This window comes from Nelusetta ayraudi, unplaced genomic scaffold (genome assembly GCF_046127955.1).
Source record: "Nelusetta ayraudi isolate G7.1 ecotype Tasmania unplaced genomic scaffold, CSIRO-AGI_Nayr_v1 ptg000013l, whole genome shotgun sequence".
NCBI lineage: Eukaryota > Metazoa > Chordata > Actinopteri > Tetraodontiformes > Monacanthidae > Nelusetta > Nelusetta ayraudi.
The window spans coordinates 2,912,510-2,930,623 of NW_027466063.1; the positions used below are offsets into that span (position 1 = coordinate 2,912,510).

General features: G+C 45.0%; 2 protein-coding genes across 7 annotated transcripts; one reads left to right on the forward strand and one right to left on the reverse strand.

Annotated features, from left to right (window-relative positions):
• The first annotated feature begins 4,085 nt into the window (after window positions 1–4,085).
• On the forward strand, window positions 4,086–16,387 carry LOC142885974 (ceramide synthase 2-like). 6 transcript variants are annotated; one of them, XR_012926356.1, is made up of 13 exons: window positions 4,086–4,164; window positions 5,061–5,237; window positions 8,576–8,693; window positions 9,586–9,704; window positions 9,907–9,964; window positions 10,096–10,146; window positions 11,223–11,315; window positions 11,879–12,007; window positions 12,772–12,878; window positions 13,035–13,191; window positions 13,820–14,141; window positions 15,503–15,625; window positions 15,714–16,387. XR_012926356.1 is itself a non-coding variant. In XM_076022819.1 (11 exons), the coding sequence occupies exons 2-11, from the start codon at window positions 5,062–5,064 to the stop codon at window positions 14,042–14,044; spliced, it is 1,233 nt and encodes a 410-aa protein (XP_075878934.1). In that variant the 5' UTR covers window positions 4,086–4,164; window position 5,061; the 3' UTR covers window positions 14,045–15,501. The 6 variants fall into 6 exon arrangements, 3 of the variants coding, with proteins under 3 accessions (XP_075878934.1, XP_075878935.1, XP_075878936.1); XR_012926355.1 differs by having other exon boundaries at window positions 15,503–15,591; window positions 15,686–16,387; XR_012926354.1 differs by having other exon boundaries at window positions 15,503–16,387.
• Window positions 14,945–18,034, reverse strand: LOC142885973 (kelch-like protein 23). Its single transcript, XM_076022817.1, has 3 exons — window positions 17,039–18,034; window positions 15,929–16,340; window positions 14,945–15,845 (listed from the first exon to the last, which is right to left on the reverse strand). The coding sequence occupies exons 1-3, from the start codon at window positions 18,009–18,011 to the stop codon at window positions 15,539–15,541; spliced, it is 1,692 nt and encodes a 563-aa protein (XP_075878932.1). The 5' UTR covers window positions 18,012–18,034; the 3' UTR covers window positions 14,945–15,538.
• Between the last annotated feature and the right edge of the window lie 80 nt (window positions 18,035–18,114).

Here is an 18,114-nt window from a genome sequence, read left to right on the forward strand (position 1 = left end):
AGCTATGAGAGACCGGCCGACCCCCCTCTCAGTTCCCCCAGCCCCGACACAACTGGTGACGTAGCGTCCAACTGACTTCATGTTTGTCTGTTAATTAAGGTTGTAAACAGGGGGGTGCGAGAGGCTTTGTAGCTCACTTTATACTTGACAGTCAGACTTCCTCACTTGAGCTTTAATGGTGTTTGCCTCCTTCCTGGAAGGTCAGACATGTACCATTTGATGCTTATAGACTCGCATGTGCGCGCAAACACAAACTCTCACAGGCTGGTCTATGAGGCTGGTTGGGGTTCTGAGTGACAATATGTCCTATTGTTATTTCCACAGCAGAAATTCATTACACAAAAAAAAATCCCATTGTTCCGCTGGCCCGCTTTAACCTTTGTGAGAAAATCGTGCTTGTGGGGACTTTTACATTTCTAAAGACGGGACACTGGGAATTGAAAAATAGCCCCTGAAGTGTCAAGTAAACAAATTAATTAGAGAGAAGCGGCTCATCTGGTTTCAGCATTGTGGAAGTATTAAGTAATGAGTCAACGGGAAGTCTGACATGTTCCTTGTCAATAGTCATTTCAACCAGTTACATAGTTCGGCACTGAGAAAATGTCCCCACATTGTGTCACTGAACTAGCAAGGAGCGGTAAATTGTGAGTCAAGTTTAGTTAAGAAGAATTTTGCATGAACAGGACAGGAATGCGCAACATGATCTTGGTTGAACTACAAGTAAATAAAACGCGAGGCCTACCTACAGTAGCTTTGGAGAGCAGTTAAAGCAGAAGACGGTGGGAATAAGGCATTAAAAAACATGATGTGTTTTATGTTGTATTGTACAGTGTGTGTATTTCCCGATAGAGGAGTCTCAGAACTTTCAGAGCATTTAATCCTCAATAAATCCTACAAAGGCCCAGTGTGAAAGATTTAACAGCATCTAATGGTCAGAAAGCAAACTTCAGACAATGTTAATATTCACCCCTGTTATCTGATGTCCCACTTGGTGTCACATCTTCATCATAACAGCTGTGATGTAGGGACACAATCAGAAAACCGGGATCAGATCCACATTCTGGTGTACCGATTCAAGATACTGCATTATGGCTGCTTCCTAACAAGTACACCACCTCTTTATGTTCAAGTCTTACTATTAGTCAATCACAAACTAAGTCAGTTATTTTAAGAAATGTTATCCAGTGGAAAACATTCAGTATCTACTTTCCCGTATTTTTAGTACACATTGGGCCTTTAATGCAAATTAGACGCAAAACAGTAATGGTACCCTGGAACGTCTACGTGTTATTTAACTATTTTGACTCTTGCAACAATGGCTCCCTCTGCTGGCTAGAAGCGGACTGACCTTTATTCCCTATTCACAAACGGGGTCAAGTCTTGAGGCCGTGCACGGCTTCCAGTTTCACCAGGAGCGCAGTTTTTACTGCACGCTGGCAGTTGTTGTGTTAGCCTGGCCTCAGATGGAGTGTGTGTTAAGAACAAGAGCCTCTGCGCTTGTTGTCTTTAGAGCTCCAAGCCCAGAGAGTCAGCCGGCTCTGCGTTGGGGGGTCCTGGGGAGAGCCGACGCCAAAAACAACAGGGCAGAGATTGAGAAACAACAGTGGAGGGCTTGTGGAATGCTCCTTGAGAGAAATTAATCAAGGGGAGGAGCCGGGAGATGTGGGGAAAGAGGGTAAACAGAGAGGGAGGATGTGCACGTGAGACCTTCCAACGTGTGTGTGAGCGCTGAGAACAGAGGCCCTGTTGTGTTTGCAGCCGCGGGGTGCCGACAAAACACCTGGCCGAGAGGAGCAGAGGAGGGCCGGGGTGGCAGGGCGTCAAAGTTTAGGGAGCAGCAGCTCGTAAAGAACATCAGAGCCTCTGTGGTGCTGAAGAGCTTTTAGTCCAAATGTGTTTTATAATGGCAGATGAATAATGGGGGGAAGTTGGTGGTGCAGTCATAGAAAAAAAAACTGTGGAAATGTTCCTGTCCTTGTTCTCTCATGTGATCGTACAAAGAAAGCCAGAGAGAGAGCTGGACTTCTTGGAGGAAGACCCCCTGCCCAGCTTCATCCCACCCTGGTGAAACGAGACCAGGGCCCCCGCCAGCTCCTCATCAGCTCATAGTCCGGGTCCCGTGTGCTTGTAGTTGGCCTGGTCAGACACAGCTGAGGAGACCTAACAGTCCCGAGAGCGTAGCTGGAGGCTGATGATGAATCTTGCGGATGTGGGGTTCTTGTTTTTGTTCAACTGTGTTGATGTACAGCAGCCACATCAATTAGTTATTTGTAGGCTTTTTCCTTCATTGTCAAAAACTCTTTGTTGTTTTTATGTTATTTGCACACACCCAGCCAGATATATTAACACCTGTTATAGTCTAACTTATTTGATTTTGACAGCGACAACTCCAAATCTGTTACAAAAAAAAAAAACCCACAGCAGCCATTATTACAGTCATGCACGCTGGGCCGGCACACCCCGTTGATGTAACTTGATCTTGAACAGGAACTATCACCAGTCACAAGTCACATACATTTCTCGGTTTTGGCTCACGCTCACTTTTCCAAGGTGATGTAATTGCATTTAATTGGTGTCTGCCTTGCTGGAATAAATCTGTGTCAGCGCCGTTGCACGTCTCTGTTGTCTTTTTTCTTTTTTTTTTCCCACACACAGCACTAGTGGTGTACGTTTGCATTTTTTTTTAACTGCAGCATGTTGTAAAGTTCTTGCAGGAGCTGTCACATTGCAAGAATTCCACAGCTGCAAAAGGCAAAATCTGAGCCATCTGAGCTGCCTTATCAGTTACAAGATTCATATGCATCATCTGCACATGTTTCTTCGTGCAAAACAAACAAATCATAGGTATGACAAGAAAAACAATTGTGAGTTCCACAGTGTCAGAAAAAGGTACGTCTGTTAATATATGATCATATGAAAAATAGATTCAGTAGGTTGGGCTTTTATTTATTTATTTATTTTGTTTTAAAACAAAACACAGAAATTTCACCTGAGCATAAAATAGGGCTGTATGATGTATAGCACCAAAACGCGTCAAGCTAGCCTAAAGTTATATAGTTATTTCAGTGTATTTTAAGGCTACATTGTTTTATTTGATTTGTTTTGGGCTTTTTTCCTTTCATTTTTTGGTCTCCACACTGACAGAATGCCACACTGTCTCTGAGTGAGTCAATCAGAGTGCAATCAGAGTATGACAGGTATGAAAGACAGCGATGGCAGCAGTAAATCTTCGCTTTATTTAAGGCCATGACTTCTGATTGATGAATGGCTGCCAGTGACAAGAGCCGCGGCCATAGTGTGTGATGTGTTGTTTTTGTTGAAGTAGGATCCTGAATTCCACCAGAGCAGGCAGTGAAATCTCAGGCATCGTGAGTAACTGTGAGTGAACGGTGACCATGGATGGATAGATGGATAGATGGATGGATTGTGGGATGCATCACTGAAAGACTGCGTGTTCTCGACTGCAAAAACACAAATATAGATTATTTATTTGATGATGAAAAATGAATGTTTGTTGTTGGTCTTGGTCTTCTTTTATAATGACAATGATCAAATGTGACAGTACATTTTAAAGGACTTTTGGTTGAGGTGGTGCAGTGGCTGCCGAAGGTGAAGGAAGAACCAGGCCCCTCAGTTTCACTTCGCTGTGTATTCTCCCAAAAAACTATTTCAGATGTTGCTTGCACATTATACCCCATTACAACTCCTTAGCATATAGCCATAGAACCACAAGGAAGCATAATCTGTATTATGATTATCTATTATGAGAAACTGTAATAGCTTTAATGGATGTGAATAAAAGATACAGAAACATAATTCAACAGTCCAAAATCCTTCTATAATAAATCTGAATATTTATCATTTATTGTTTTCATGCTGCGATTAAAAATAAATGAATAAATAAATAAATCAAACAGTTTTTCTTCCTCGTGCTGCCAGCATGCATCGACAGTGTGACGTTTTGTGTTTTGTTTTTTTGACAGCCACGGCGGTGACGCGCAGTGCGCGCGCCTCCCTCCTCTCCTCTCCTCGGCAGCAGGTTGCGTCAAACACGCTCCTCCTCGCGCTCCCTCTCGCGCTCTCCCATTTGCTGCTGGAGCCTTCTTCTCATCCTCGGCGCGGCCAGGTAACCGCAGTGTCGTACGAAAAAGTGCCGTCTGCCAGGTGACACGTGATGCCGCTTGTTTTTTTTCCTCCTCCTCCTCTTCCTCTTCCTCTTCCTCTGCTCCCTGACATCTGTCCGCTGTCAAGACAGGCGCAATTGATAAGACGGTCGTGCGTGCGTGTTGATGATGGCGCTGCTCGGGCTCTCGTGCTGGATGTGAGTGAGAGAGAGAGAGAGAGAGAGAGAGAGAGAGAGAGAGAGAGAGAGAGGTGCGCTTCCTTCCTGCGGCTGCACACTTTATTCGAGCCCGAGCGGCCCGCTTTGCAAGTAAGCATTTATTTGTCTTGTGTGTGTGTGTGTGTGTGTGTGTGTGTGTGTGTGTGTGTGTGTGTGTGTGTGTGTGTGTGTGTGTGTGTTGTTATTATTATTTCGGCGCGGCTCGATAAATGTTCACTGTCACTGCGCACCGCTCTGATCGCTGTGTCGGACAGTCGATAGTCGATGTGAGGCAGCTTTCACACTCCAAAGCCGGTCGACTTCCCGGTAGCAGGAAGTAGTGAGTGTTTGCGTGTTCGTCAGCCGGCATCTATTTGCATGCGGTGTTGTTGTTGTTGTTGCTGCTGCTGCTGCTGTTGTTGCTGTTGTGGCTTTTTGGCTGGAGAACTCGTCCTTTTACAATGACTCTAACCAAATACTGAAGGCTCAGCAAATGTTCTCACAGCCACATTAAAAAAAAAATAAAATCATGTTTTTCCACACAACTTCTCCTTGAACTGCTTCATCATTTGTGTCACTCTTAGGATAACAAGGTCTCTCACTCCTCAGGCAGGTCACTCTGTGTCTTCAATCGCGGGTCCCAGCTGCTGTCCGGCTTAAATATGGATAAAGCATCAATGTATTAATGGGCCCAGCGTCACGCTCACCTCCGTCCTCTCACTCCTTTCACTCCTGGCAGGATGGAGGCTGTGTTGAACGAGTGGCTGTGGAGGGAAGACTTCTGGCTCCCCCCCGGCATGCGCTGGCGGGACCTGAAGACCGAGGAGGACAAGAGCGTCTTTCCTCAACCCCGGGATCTTGTCTGCACTCTGCCGCTGGCCTTCGCCTTCATAGCCTTCAGATACGTCTTTGAGAGGTGAGACGCACCCGCCTCCGCCGCACACGGGGCCATTGAAAACATGAACACATGGGCGTGACATCAACTTTGCCAATGCTTCCGTCCTGAGCAGTAGGCGTTCAACGCTCGTGCTCCACCTGCAGTTTCAAAAGTTTGCCACTGTTGACTTGAATGTAACTGATCCACTCGATGAGCGGTCAACCGATGCTGTGCAGAAGCTGATGCCGATATTTGGAAAGCAGGCCAATAATAGTAATGGTTGCTTTTCATTTTAGTTATTGATTTGCATTTGATAGACCGCATCACAATTTGATAAAACAAAATTGCTGAATTTGGAATGAATGGGACACATTGAAGTATTTGAAAGAGGAAAAAAAGTATGTTCTGTATTCTCCCTTTCCCTTATTCTTGATATGGAATTGACATAAACTTGTCAAAGACATTATCTAAACTATAGAAGACAGCATTTAACATTTTCCTGAACAAACTTTTTTGAATGAGTGGTAACCCATGCTGATCCAAATGCCTAAAATAAGAAACCTGAGTGACCTGTGTCCCCCTGTTCTACTGGGAAACCTAGCATCACATCTTTAGTGTGGATGCCGACTGACACAGACTGTTAAACACACTTGCAGCTCAACACATTGCACATAAATACCGCAATGACACAAAACTCTTCAGACTCCATGCAAACTAGAAACGCCTAACATAATTGTCCCCTCAGACGTGACTCTGCGTCCCCCCCTGGGGGGAAACACCGTGCGGGAGGGAGACGGGGCACCCAGGGGAACTAACGTAACTTTTTCCACGCCGGAACAATTAAACAAAAAGTGTTCAGTAGGCGGTGGCCAGTGCTCTTTGTTGTTGGCCACTTTTGGCTGTGGAATCGTTCCGCGAGTGGCTGCGGAACGATGGTGTCGTTCACGCCAGACTTGAAGCGGGGTGCACCTCCGAGCGCTGATAGAAGGTAATCAAACACCTTTGCATCAGTACGTGATCTACGCCGCGACTGGTGCGATATTATGACTTAGCGCACGCAACGCTCAACGTCATCCCGTGTGGCAGGTAGAAAATGTGACGTTGTCGCATGATTGATGTTGTTGATGTGGTCAATTTCATCAAAACAAGACCCCTGAAAGCGCAGCTATTCTCTGCACTGTATGAGGAGATGGGAGCACAACATAAAGCTGTGTTGTTTATTTGTACAAAATAAATGATTTCATAAATGAAGAGAAAAGTGAAATAAATGTGTGTGTGTGTGTTGGGGGGCGGGGGGGTTCTTCCTCCAAGGTGGGGCGTGACAGAGAAAGTTTCAGAATCACTGCTGTAGTTCAAGCTGACTGTTTGTTTTGTTAACTTCTAACTCTGCAATGCAGACTAATGGCTCTTAACTCCTCGTTAGTGCACCCTGCGCTTGGCAGGTATGGATCCGACACATAATGGGATGCCGGCGGGTGGAGCGTAGGCAGTTTTTTCAGCTGCTGACTGTGTAAAAGCTCTCTCTGGTCCCGCAGGGGCTGGGCGGAGTAACGGGATGGTAGCAGCTCTGATGGTCTCGGTTGTTTTCCTCCATGCTCGATACAGGGTCAGAACAGACAGCAAGTGTTGGGGCTCGATGGACTTTCTCATGCTGAATGGATACTGACTCACCGCACTAATTACCAACCCCTGAGTGCGCAGATTGGAAAACGACAGCCCCAGTAGAGCTTATTATGAGAATCCCACTCAAGCATCTAATGACATTTTAAGGGCCAAAACATCTCCGTGGTCGTGACTGCAGGGAATTGAGGTGTCTGCTAAGCGTGACATCATGACAATGGGTGTACCAGGGGGGAGAAAGGGACTCATTTCCTTTTTGACTTATTTCCTATATACATTTAGCAAAAACCTCTTAAATATGTTAATGTATTAATTGACTGTAAACTAGTCTGGAGTCAGTTTGAGAAGCCAAAGGTCAAAAATGTGTTTACTTAGCCTTGTTTAGAACTAAGTTGTTGCTAGACGTGGATGATGCTTTTTCACTGTCCGTGAAAAACATTTTTTATCGGCTTGAATTATAAAATATGATGGAAAATCTCCCCAGTATATTTGGGAGATTTTGTTTTGTTTTGTTTTGTTCACAGAAATACATTTTAAACCTAACATTTTCGAGTGAGAAATTTAAACCGTGCTGTTAGCTGAGTCAAGTTGATTAATTGCAAGTCAAATTCACTCTTAAACCACTGGCACGTACACTTAACTGGTTTTACTGGAAGCAGGCCGGGGATTTAGAGTAATCTGCATAGACGCGTGATGGCTGGCCAGATGGAAGACCTGTTTTTGCATGCTCTCCGTCATCAGCTGCGGGGTTACGCATCCTCCTTTGCTCTTTGTTACACCCATTTTCCCATCTTCATTTTCATCCCGAGGTCCGGTGAAGCCTACCGGCTTGTGTGAGACTTCAACTTGCAGAACTGCACGGTGCTCCTTGTGCTGTAAGATCAGGACCAACGTCGGCCATAGAGCACCGTGTCTGCGGTGCTCTATGTGTATGTGTTCAAATATTTATCAGGGGAGGAGGAGTGAGGTTAGCGGCGGCGGCAATGGGCAGCGGTCAGGGCAGTGTAGCGTAGCAGCATTTGCTAATTAGCAGCAGCACTTGATGGTTGACAATGAAGCAAGGTGGCTGCTGTCCGTCAGCTGGTGGATGGAGATGATTGTCTTCACTTGCTCACCGTGTGCTGCATCTGTTTGTTGTGTCCGAGTGTGTGTGTGTGTGTGTGTGTGTGTGTGTGTGTGTGTGTGTGTGTGTGTGTGTGTTGTGAGCGAGGTTGCTGTGTAACCAGAGCCCATCTATTCTCCCCCGGCCCTCAGCCGTCCTGACCTTCTCGTTTCTCGCCTCTGATCTCTTCTTCTCTCTCCCCACTTCTGGATGATTATCTCTCGGCTAGAGTTACACACATCTCGCCTCGTATGCTGCCGCTGAGACAAACAGACATGCGCGCGCATGCACACACTGGCATGTCAGAAAACATCTCTGCTCAGAGTCTGTTCTACTGTAATTTCTTCCCTGAGTTTGCTCTCACTCATGCATGCACCTACACACACACACTAGCAGATCAAGTGTCTCTTGATGCCGTATCAGCTCATGGCGACAGCGGTCCTGCCAAATGTCACAGTACCCTCATGGGAGTGGCTCTGCGAGGCTGTCAGGAGCGACATAATAAGCTATCAGCCCGCTGTTTCCCTCCGCTGTATTGTTGTCGATTCTCATCGGGCAGCTGTTGACATCTTCCCTGGTTAATTCCCCCCTGAAACCCTAATCAAGTTTGTTGTGCTGCTCAACTTCTCTGATCTTCTGTCGTTTGTCTCCTAAGGCTCGTCGCCGTCCCGTTGAGCCGGTGCTTGGGTGTGAAGGAGCGCGTCAGGATCCGGGCCGCTGCCAACCCCAAGCTGGAGAACTTCTACAAACGCAACAGTCGGCAACCGTCGCAGGTTTGAAACACTTCCTCATCCAGTTTTGATCTATTCAAAGAAGCGATAAAGACCTGTTTGGCCTGTTGCCCCTTTGGTATCAATGAGTTTGGCCATTCAGCAAGATAAATCATCTCAGTTCACTGACAATGAAAAGCTTTAGCAGCAGGTGCTTTGTGGGTTTTCACAGGGAAGACAAGGAAACCATCCAAACTCTGCCACTAGTGCACAATTATCGCCATCACCTACTGAGGCCCTTCTGTTACGACATAATCACAATTGTTCCATTGTGCTGTTGAGCACGTTTTCCCTCTTCTGAGCGGCCAGCAGATGCAGGCAAGTCACACGGAATTCAAGGTTCTTGCGGAAAGTCTCCGCCCTCTTCCTGGTTTCAGTCAGTGTTGTAAAAGCCATATTCCTGCAGCATCATGCAGCAATATGCACCTGTTAGAAGTCATCAAACAAACTTTTGAACAGCCATGTCCAGGCCAAGGAGCACTGTGCTGTAGTGTGCTCCTCTGTTTGTTTTCTGTTTTGTTTTTTAAATTGTTCCACCACTGATACAAGTGCCAGTGCTGGAGCGGCCATGCTAATCTCTGTAGTCGCAGCTTGGCTCACAGTCACTTCCTGCTTTTCCTTTCTCCCTTCCTCTGCAGATGCCTGCTTCCCTTACAGATAAAACACAGCTGAGACTTTATGCAATCCAACGCAGTTTTAAAACTTATTATCGAATATTTTTTTATTGTAGGCTGGCAGGCCTCAGCAGTCCAGCTGTCATGCCAGCTAAAGAATATTATAAACAATATTGTTGTCTGAGCAGGGTGGTCAACACAGAATACATCTACCAGCATCTTGAATTGCAAACTCATGCTGACCCTTGTGTAAATGTGTATTTGGGTTTTTGTGTGTACAGAGTGAGGTTGTGAGCTTGACAAAGCTCTGTGGACTCTCCCAGAGAAGGATCCAGACATGGTTCCGACACAGAAGGCAGCAGGACCGGCCCAGCAACACCAAAAAGTTCTGTGAAGCCTGGTGAGTGTTACTTTTTCACAGTTGTGTGTGTATTATTTTTTTTATGTTCTTTGACTCTAGAAAAAATAAAAATCTAATGTATTTCTAGTTTAAAGTGTGAATAAGTTTGAGTGACAGTGAGTGTGACTCACTGGAAAAGCTCCTCATTAAAGTTTAAAGTGTCATCTGTTGACTGTTTTTTTCCCCCCTTCCATCTGTGCAGCTGGCGTTTTTTCTTTTACCTTGCAACGTTCACTGCAGGACTCGGCTCCCTGTTAAACGTGAGTCCTTGCACTCTCTTTTGTTTCCCAAAGCTCAAAGTGGATTATTCATGCATGAGGGTAGTCACTTGTGGAGTTGGGCCCAAGGCTGTATTTTGTATGAACCTGCTGGATCTTGTCTAATCTTCCAGACTCCGTGGTTCTGGGACACCAGAGAGTGCTGGGCTGGTTATCCCAAACAGGTGAGCCAGAATATGGATTTGTTACAGCATTCAATAATATAATATAATAATGATTACATCTATTGAGTTCATTCTGAAATGGTGCCAAACTCATTTTTCTCCAGACAAAACATTTACGAGTGACTGCTGTGTTTCCAAGCACATTTTTCCCACTGTTTCCTGTCCCCATCCATGCTGAACAAGTGTGGAAAAAACACAATGGGTTGATGGAAGTTTTTTTTTGTTTTCAGTTTTTTTTCTCCGCCATTACGGTCTATTCTGTGTCATGTTTCAGCCAGTACCCAGTGACATTAACCTGCATTCCTTCACTTCCTTCGCAACGGGCTTGAAGGTTTTTTTTTGCCTCTCCCACATTTGATTTTATTCCGAGATTGAAAGGTTAAAATCTCAGCTATGCGGATAACAGTTAGCTGTGCCTGTAGGTCGACATTCCAGTTGGCAACACGGCCTTCCGCTGCGGGGTCACGGCCTCGGAGAAAACAGGAGAGTATACAAAGGCTGCCGTTTCCCCGATCACGGCTCAAACTTTCTTCTTCTGGCCTCCCACAAAGGATGTTTTGTTGAGGGTCCACTGCTTCAATCTGCTTCCTAAGATTGCAGAGCTGCAGACTGTATGTTTTCATTCAAGATAGGGCACCGCTTGGTTTACTTTAGGAAAAAAAAAAGCACTAGACGTTGCCTGTTAGAAAGCGCGTTGCCCGCTTTCCTTTTTTCCCGCTTTTTTTGTCGTGCATGTTCTTAATGGGAATGCAAAGAGTTCTTTCTCACAAAGCCATTAAGAGCTCGGGCAGGGCTGAATGCTCGCTCGAGCCTCACAGCGCTGTCACACACACACAAACCCGGCAGACAAAGTGAAGCTGTGAGTGCTCAGTCGCGTGGAATCATGGCTGCTTCTCAGGACAAAGGAGGCTTTCAAGGGTCTCTTTACCTCCAGAAACACTGCAAATTTTCAGATCTTTTTCGCCGGGCACACACTGGAGGGGCCAAAGTCCCTGCCAGCCAGATGAAAGGAATGCTTCTGTTACGGCCAAATCTAAATGTCTGCCCGTTGTTTGCCGCTCTCTCCTGCCCCACAGCCGCTGTCTGAAGCCCAGTACTGGTATTACATCATGGAAATGAGCTTCTACGTGTCGCTGCTCCTGTGCGTCTCTGTGGACGTCAAGCGGAAAGTGAGTTTTACCGTGAAGACGCCAAAAATCAAAAAAACCTCACGGCAACATTTGTTTCCTTTAAGTGACTCCTCATCTTGTGCCTGGGCTTTGAATCTCTAGTCAGATGGTCAGAGGCAAAAAGTGGTCTCTTACAGCCCTAACCTAATCCTAATGTTGTTTTTCTCCCACTAGATTAAGTTTAATACGGATTATGCACTGGATTTATCTGTTACATCATCGCTGTCTGTACTTGGCATTTGCTGCTAGAATGTTGCAGGGTTTGACTTTACACACAGAAGTTGTATGGTAAAACTCAACTTCATTCAAAATAAAATGTGCTACCACAAACCAAGAAACTGTAATAGCAAGAAATAATTAATAAATATGTAATTCATTTTATTGCTATTTCCTTTAAATTGTGTAAGAAAAAACTGTAAATTGGATTTGTGCCGTTTGCCAGAGCTGATGAGCATTTTTATTCACTGTGAGAGCCTGACATACAGATACTACCCCGTAGTTGCATGGATGCTGTTGCCGTACTTCCTCCTCACGCTTTGTGTTCACTTGTATGTGTGTTGAAGGACTTCAAGGAGCAGGTGATTCATCACATCGCCACCATATGCCTCATCGGTTTCTCCTACTGTGCCAACTTTGTCAGAGTTGGCACTCTTGTGATGCTGCTGCATGACTCGTCTGACTTCCTAATGGAGGTAAAAAGGTCAAATGCCGGACTTTCACAATCCAGAGAGAGAGACTCAACAAAGCCGATCCCATACTTTGCGGGGAGACAAAGCAAAGAATTAGCTTGTGACATAGACTGAAATCCAACAGGAAAACTGAGGTCTAATACAATCATTGTCATTTTAAAGCTGTATCCTGCATAAGTTCACCCCTCTGCCTGCTGTAGAAAGAGCAGGACGTTAAAAAAAAGTTTTTATGGGAGACTGTAAAACAAAAACAAGCATTAAAAAGTTTATCTGTCAGTCCATCAGTAAAACTTTGACCTGTTTTAAAAAGTGGATTTCTGCAGGTGTGTTCCACTGATCGTATCTAAGCCTGGAGACTGTCATTGTCAACTCAGACGTGAGGAAATACACAGTCACATGACTGCGTGTTGTCTGGCACACGTAGACAACAGTGCGGTGTCATTTTCTGCTTGGAGCTCTGCCAGAGTTTTTGTTGGTTTTAAAATTTGTCCTGAACTCCGTTGCATGAGTTTATCATTTTGATAAAATCTTATTTAAGTCCAAACCTAACCTACTACCAACCTAAATATGTTTTCTTAAGATTTTTATATGCGTTGATTTTATTTTTTAATCATTGCACGGTCAATTTCATGTACAGTTCATAAAATAGCAGGTCAAATAAACTGTAGGAAACAATATCAGTAAAAATGGTCAGGTTTAGAATGGTTTTGAAGTAAAAAAAAAAATGTCTATGTCTGACAGCTAACAGTTGCTTCTTCCTCTCCTAGTCTGCTAAAATGTTCCACTATGCTGAATGGAGGAGAACATGTGACTCGCTGTTTGTCGTCTTTGCTCTGGTCTTCCTGGTGACAAGGCTCCTGATTTTTCCTGGACGGTAATCTTGAAAATACTAAATCATTATTTTTCAATCCAATTATTTTTCAATCCAATCATTTTTCGTTTATTACCGGAGAGTCTTTTGGTGCTTTAACCATCTCTTAAAGTTTCCTGTAAATCAATTAATGTCTCACTTTTGTGTTTGTTTTCCCAGAGTGCTCACGTCAACCCTGATGGAGTCTTTGGAATACTTCAAGCCCTTTGGTGGTTATTATTTCTTCAACACGCTGCTGTTCGTGCTGCAGGCTTTGCACGTCTTCTGGGCTTATCTCATCCTGCGTATGGTCTACAAGTTTGTGTTCATGGGCAAGGTGAGGAGTGGCCTAATGAAAAGCATCAACGCCAGCATTGTTTTGGTCTTTGAAGGCTGAACGTTGACTTAATGCCATGCAAGTCTATGGGGTCAAAAGTCAACTTTGTCCTAGAGACATGGGGACTTGCAGGTTTATCGAAATCCCTCAAGACACAGCCACGTCAAATTTGGGGCTTCTAGCCCACGAGGAACCCTGAAACCCTAACCCTAATTCCAGCCTTATTGCTAACCCTAATGCCATGTAAGTCTATGGAGTCAAAAGTCAACTTTGTCCTAGAGACATGGGGCCACTTGCAGGTTTATTGGGATCCCTGAAGACACAGCCACGTCAAATTTGGGGCTTCTAGCCCATGAGGAACCCCGAAACCCTAACCCTAATTCCAGCAGTAACCCTAACCCTAACCCTAATTCCAGCCTTATCACTAACCCTAATGCCATGCAAGTCTATGGGGTCAAAAGTCAACTTTGTCCTAGAGACATGGGAGCACTTGTAGGTTCATCGGGATCCCTCAAGACACAGCCACGTCAAATTTGGGCTTCTAGCCCATGAGAGCCTTGGAGGTGGGGCGTGACAGAGAAAGTTTGAGAACCACTGACTTAATTTAATATTCTTTTCCCCCCTTAAGGTGGAACGTGATGAGCGAAGTGATGAGGAGAGTGAAGAAGAGGGGGAGGAGGAGGATGAGGAGGAGGAGGAGGAGGAGGAGCCAGAGGATGATGGCGCGAGGTGCAGCTGGAAGCACAAAAACAGTGCAGTCAACCCAAAGTTGGAGTCGCTTGCGAAAAACTGTGTCCTAAACAACCTGACCAATCAGAGGAACATCAACAGCAGACTGCCGAAAGCCAGATAGTCCAGCGGCCATCTGAGTTCTGCGCTTAAAGTAAAAATCGCGAGATCTATATTTACCTTTAAATCTCTAGTGCCGTCTGCTGAAGACTTCAGACTAGGTAAGTCAGAGTCCCGCATGATTGTAAATCTGCACATTCAGTGTCAGAATACAAAAAACAAAAATTACTTCTTTTTTTTTACCACTGTCTGTTGCACTGAAAAACTCTTTTTAGAATTGAGAAGACCGTGAACACTCCTTTTCAGCAAATCACGTCTTTTATTGAGCGTTTTTTTTTTTTTATTGTACAACATTGTCCCATGTATCTGCACTGTATGACAACGCATACAGTCGTCACATACCGGTAGGCCTCACTAGTCAATAAGAACATTTATTCTTAATACAAATCCATGCAGCTCTAATCCAGTTCAAGCAAAACAATGTCAAAGTAAAAGTCTCTGTCTATTTACATTTTCATGTACATAAACTTTAAGCAGTAAATATCTCCATAAAATGCTTAATATATTTTTGAAAAAGAAGAACATTTTAATCAACAGCTATTTTTGTTGTTGTTGTTGTTGTTGTTGTTGTTGTTGTTGTTGTGAGCCGCTACGGCGGGATTTGGTGATTGAAGATGACGTCATATATTCTGCAGGGGGATTTGCTTCTCTTGGCTCAACCCTGGCAAATATATGGCGCCCTCTGGTGCAAAGAGAAAAAACATGTCCTATTAGAGGTCTTGACAAAAATGTTTTACTGATGTTAGAAATGAGCATCTGCAAGTGCCCTCGGTGTGTTTTGTTTTTTATGTTCTACTCTGAACATTTTACAGGTATTTTGACTTCTGAGCTGGGATTTCGTTAGTTTGTTCCACTGGATGTTGATTTTGTGCCTTGGCTACTGTTGTCTGTCTGTCTGTCTGTCTGTCTGTTTTTGTGTTTGTTTTTTACGACTGTGTAACTAATATTTGATATCAGGCTCTGTGTGACTAGAAGAATGTTTTCTGAAGAAGAAAATTGCTGTGACTGGCTCTAGCATTTTGTTAGATGTGTAGGTTGGTTGTGGAAGTGTGCAACCGGCTGGTCATTGTGGTGAAAACAGTCAAATGTCTTCTGGCAGACAAACTGATTTTCTTTGAAATGTCAAACAGTTGGCATCAGGGTTTGGTCTGGATCACCCGACATAAAAAGGGCTCAACTGGTGATTAAGACATTTACTATTCCATTAGAATTTTGATCATTTTAGTTAAAAGAGTAATGTCGGAGGAAAGCTCTTTCTTCCAGGAAAGTACCACAACTTTTCTTTTGTGTGTGTGATTTATGGTCTTAATTATTGTGTTGTATTAAAAAAAAAAAAAAATGAACTGCTGTGGAATTTCAAGCAGAGGGTTTTAATTATTATTTTCTGTTTTTCCCCTTTAGTCATGCAGTTGTAAATCGTGTTTTTAAAGTATAAATAATAAATGATTTTTTTTCACAATAGTCGACTGGTTCCAACATGTTCTGAACGCACCTCCAGTCACATGGCACAGCTTCTCATGGTGACACACCCCCTGACAGGCACTGGGCAGGGTATGGCATCATCCGTCTCCATGCACGTGTCAATGTAAGGGTCCATCAGCAGCATGTTTGGGAATGCTTTGTTACTCTTCCTCTCGCTGACCAGATATATCTGACTGCCAACTGTGCTGCAGCCACAGAAAAACTTCTTGTCCAGACTTTCTTCTTCCACCACCGTCCACTCATCGGTCTCCACATCGAGACGCAAAGCCTGGCCTCCAAACAGGTAGAGGGCACCGTTGAGCTCTGCCGCAACTAGATCATACCTGTTGCATTGCATGAAATGTCACTGACAATTCTGCATGGTCATGAAAGGAAAGTCAGTGGATCAGCAATCCGGTTGACTCACCTTGGGAATGGAGAATAGGAGACCACGTCCCACTGGTCTTCCTTGGCTTTATACCTCTGGATTCCAGCGTACGCCTCCCCGTTTTCATCCAGGCCACAAGCAACATAGACGCAACAGCCGAGAGAAGTAGTGGCTGCCCTCTCCACGGCCCTGACCATGGGGCTGACCCCCTGCCATTCCTCCTCGGACCCCAAGACCAGCTTCTCCACATCAGCAACAAGCCCCTCATCCATGCTTCCCCCCAGGACGTACAGCACTGAGTCCAGCCCTACTGAGCAGTGGCTGTGCCTGGACTTCTGCAGAGGCGGTCCGTCCACCCAGCGACGGTTCCGACATTCGTATATCCTGACCCAGTCCACGCTGAACCACAACACGTCCCTGAAGTAGCCTCCTGTCACAACCACGTTGTCACCTGCAATTTGGTAATAAAGAAAATGCAAGTATAGCAGTCTTTTCAAATGCTGTTAACACATTGTGTTACATTGTAAAGAGGGGGTTAAAGCAATAATGCTGATTTCTACTTTAAAATGATAGTTTCAGAACCCTCATTACAACCCAATGACTCGACATCACCCCCACCCCAGCCGGCCTGGTATAGAACCACATAACTTTGGTTGCCTGCTCAGCACCTTCTTTTGAAAACGCATCTCAGTTTTACTCTTTGGTTACAGTTTAGACGTGAGAGCAGGAAGCGTTAGTGTACTTCTGGTCAACTTGGGCAACAATGTGACAAACAACTGCCACTTGTAAAATGTAAGAGAGACAGATAAAAATATAATAATATGGGGAAGAATATCAGCAGTAACTTCTGCTTTGTCTCCACAGTTTACATAAAGTTGCGTATGTAATATTTACACAGCCTTTGAATCACATTGGAGGGTTAACTTATAAGAATATTTCTTAGAGACCAAGAGCCAACACTGATACAGCTTTTCTGGCAATAAGAAGCAAGCTAAAGTGCAAGAATGAGGGGAAAAAAGAGCCAAATGGGTAGCACAGAATTAGACGCCTGAGCACCCTTTCAGAGTTTGAAACGATCATTCTGATGTAGAAAAACAACATGAAACAGCCCATGCAGGTCTTGACTGAGCATCATTACATAAGTGTTACCTAGAGCTGCCACTGAGTACTCTGTGAGGTTGTTCCTCTGCAGCGGTGCACAATTCTGCCATCTCCCACTGAGTGGGTGGAACTGGTACAGTAGCTGTTGCTCCTGATCGTGAGGGCCGCCCAGCACAAAAAGTGTCTCTCTGGCTCTGGTCATCTTCACTGACCTGACGATTGACCAGGATGTTGGGAAATGTTCGTTCAACCTGCAGATGAGCCTGGCTTTGGGATCAGAGCTTTTCATCCTGGTCAAAAGTTCAGTGATAAATGACAGAGAGAGCAACTCGGGCCTCACCAGCTCAGACAGCTCCATAAGATGCTCCTCACGTTTCGGGTCAAATGACACCCAACGCAAGATAGCCTCCAGGGCGAGGTCATCTTTAGGGATGGCCAGGTCGTCGCTGCCGAGTAGGTCTGCCATGGTCTCCTTGGACAGGGACAAGAAGTCCTCTTCAATAATGACAGCAGGGAAGTGTGCGAGCACCACCTGTCGAGCAGCTGCGTAGAGCTGAGTGCATCCGAGCTGTGAGGAGTAGGCCATCATCCCCAGACAGTTACTGATGTGCAGCTCACGCTCCAGGAACTTGCAGCACAGCAGCCTGGCTTGGTCCATTTGTAAAAAATCTGCGGTCTCAAGTATCCCCAGCACATTTCCTCTGTTCAGGGTTAGTTTGTCCGTCCTGCTGTACTCCATCAAATCTCGAAAATGCTGCAGATTGACACCTTTCAGGCATACTCTCTTTTTGGTGGTCTCTATTCCACAGCCAAAAAACAAAGCCCTGAAGTAAGGACTTATGAGGGCGAGGTGTTTACGGTTGACTAAAAACATCTCTTCTTCAACCTGCAGCGTCGCATCTGGAATTCCATTGCCTGGGTCGTTGACGTGTTGAGCAGAGTCTCCCCTCGCAAGTTTGTTTTCAGTGAAGTGAAGTTTATAGCCTTGGGATATAAGCTCAGCTTCAGCACTGACGGCCATTTCACCACGTTCAACCGCACAAACTCTCTTGCCCTTGTTTTGGTTCACTGCTGATATATAAATAGACCCTGACCTAGAATGCTTTAGGGGGAAAAGTCTACAT

Coding starts and splice junctions, on each gene's coding strand:
- LOC142885974 (XM_076022819.1), top strand. CDS start 5,062: ATGGAGGCTGTGTTGAACGAGTGGCTGTGGAGGGAAGACTTCTGGCTC. Junction 9,965..10,095: donor GACTCGGCTCCCTGTTAAAC/GTGAGTCCTTGC, acceptor CTAATCTTCCAG/ACTCCGTGGTTCTGGGACAC. Junction 11,316..11,878: donor CTGTGGACGTCAAGCGGAAA/GTGAGTTTTACC, acceptor TGTGTGTTGAAG/GACTTCAAGGAGCAGGTGAT.
- LOC142885973 (XM_076022817.1), bottom strand. CDS start 18,011: ATGGCCGTCAGTGCTGAAGCTGAGCTTATATCCCAAGGCTATAAACTT. Junction 16,341..17,038: donor GTACTCAGTGGCAGCTCTAG/GTAACACTTATG, acceptor ACCAAATTGCAG/GTGACAACGTGGTTGTGACA. Junction 15,846..15,928: donor TCCTATTCTCCATTCCCAAG/GTGAGTCAACCG, acceptor GCAATGCAACAG/GTATGATCTAGTTGCGGCAG.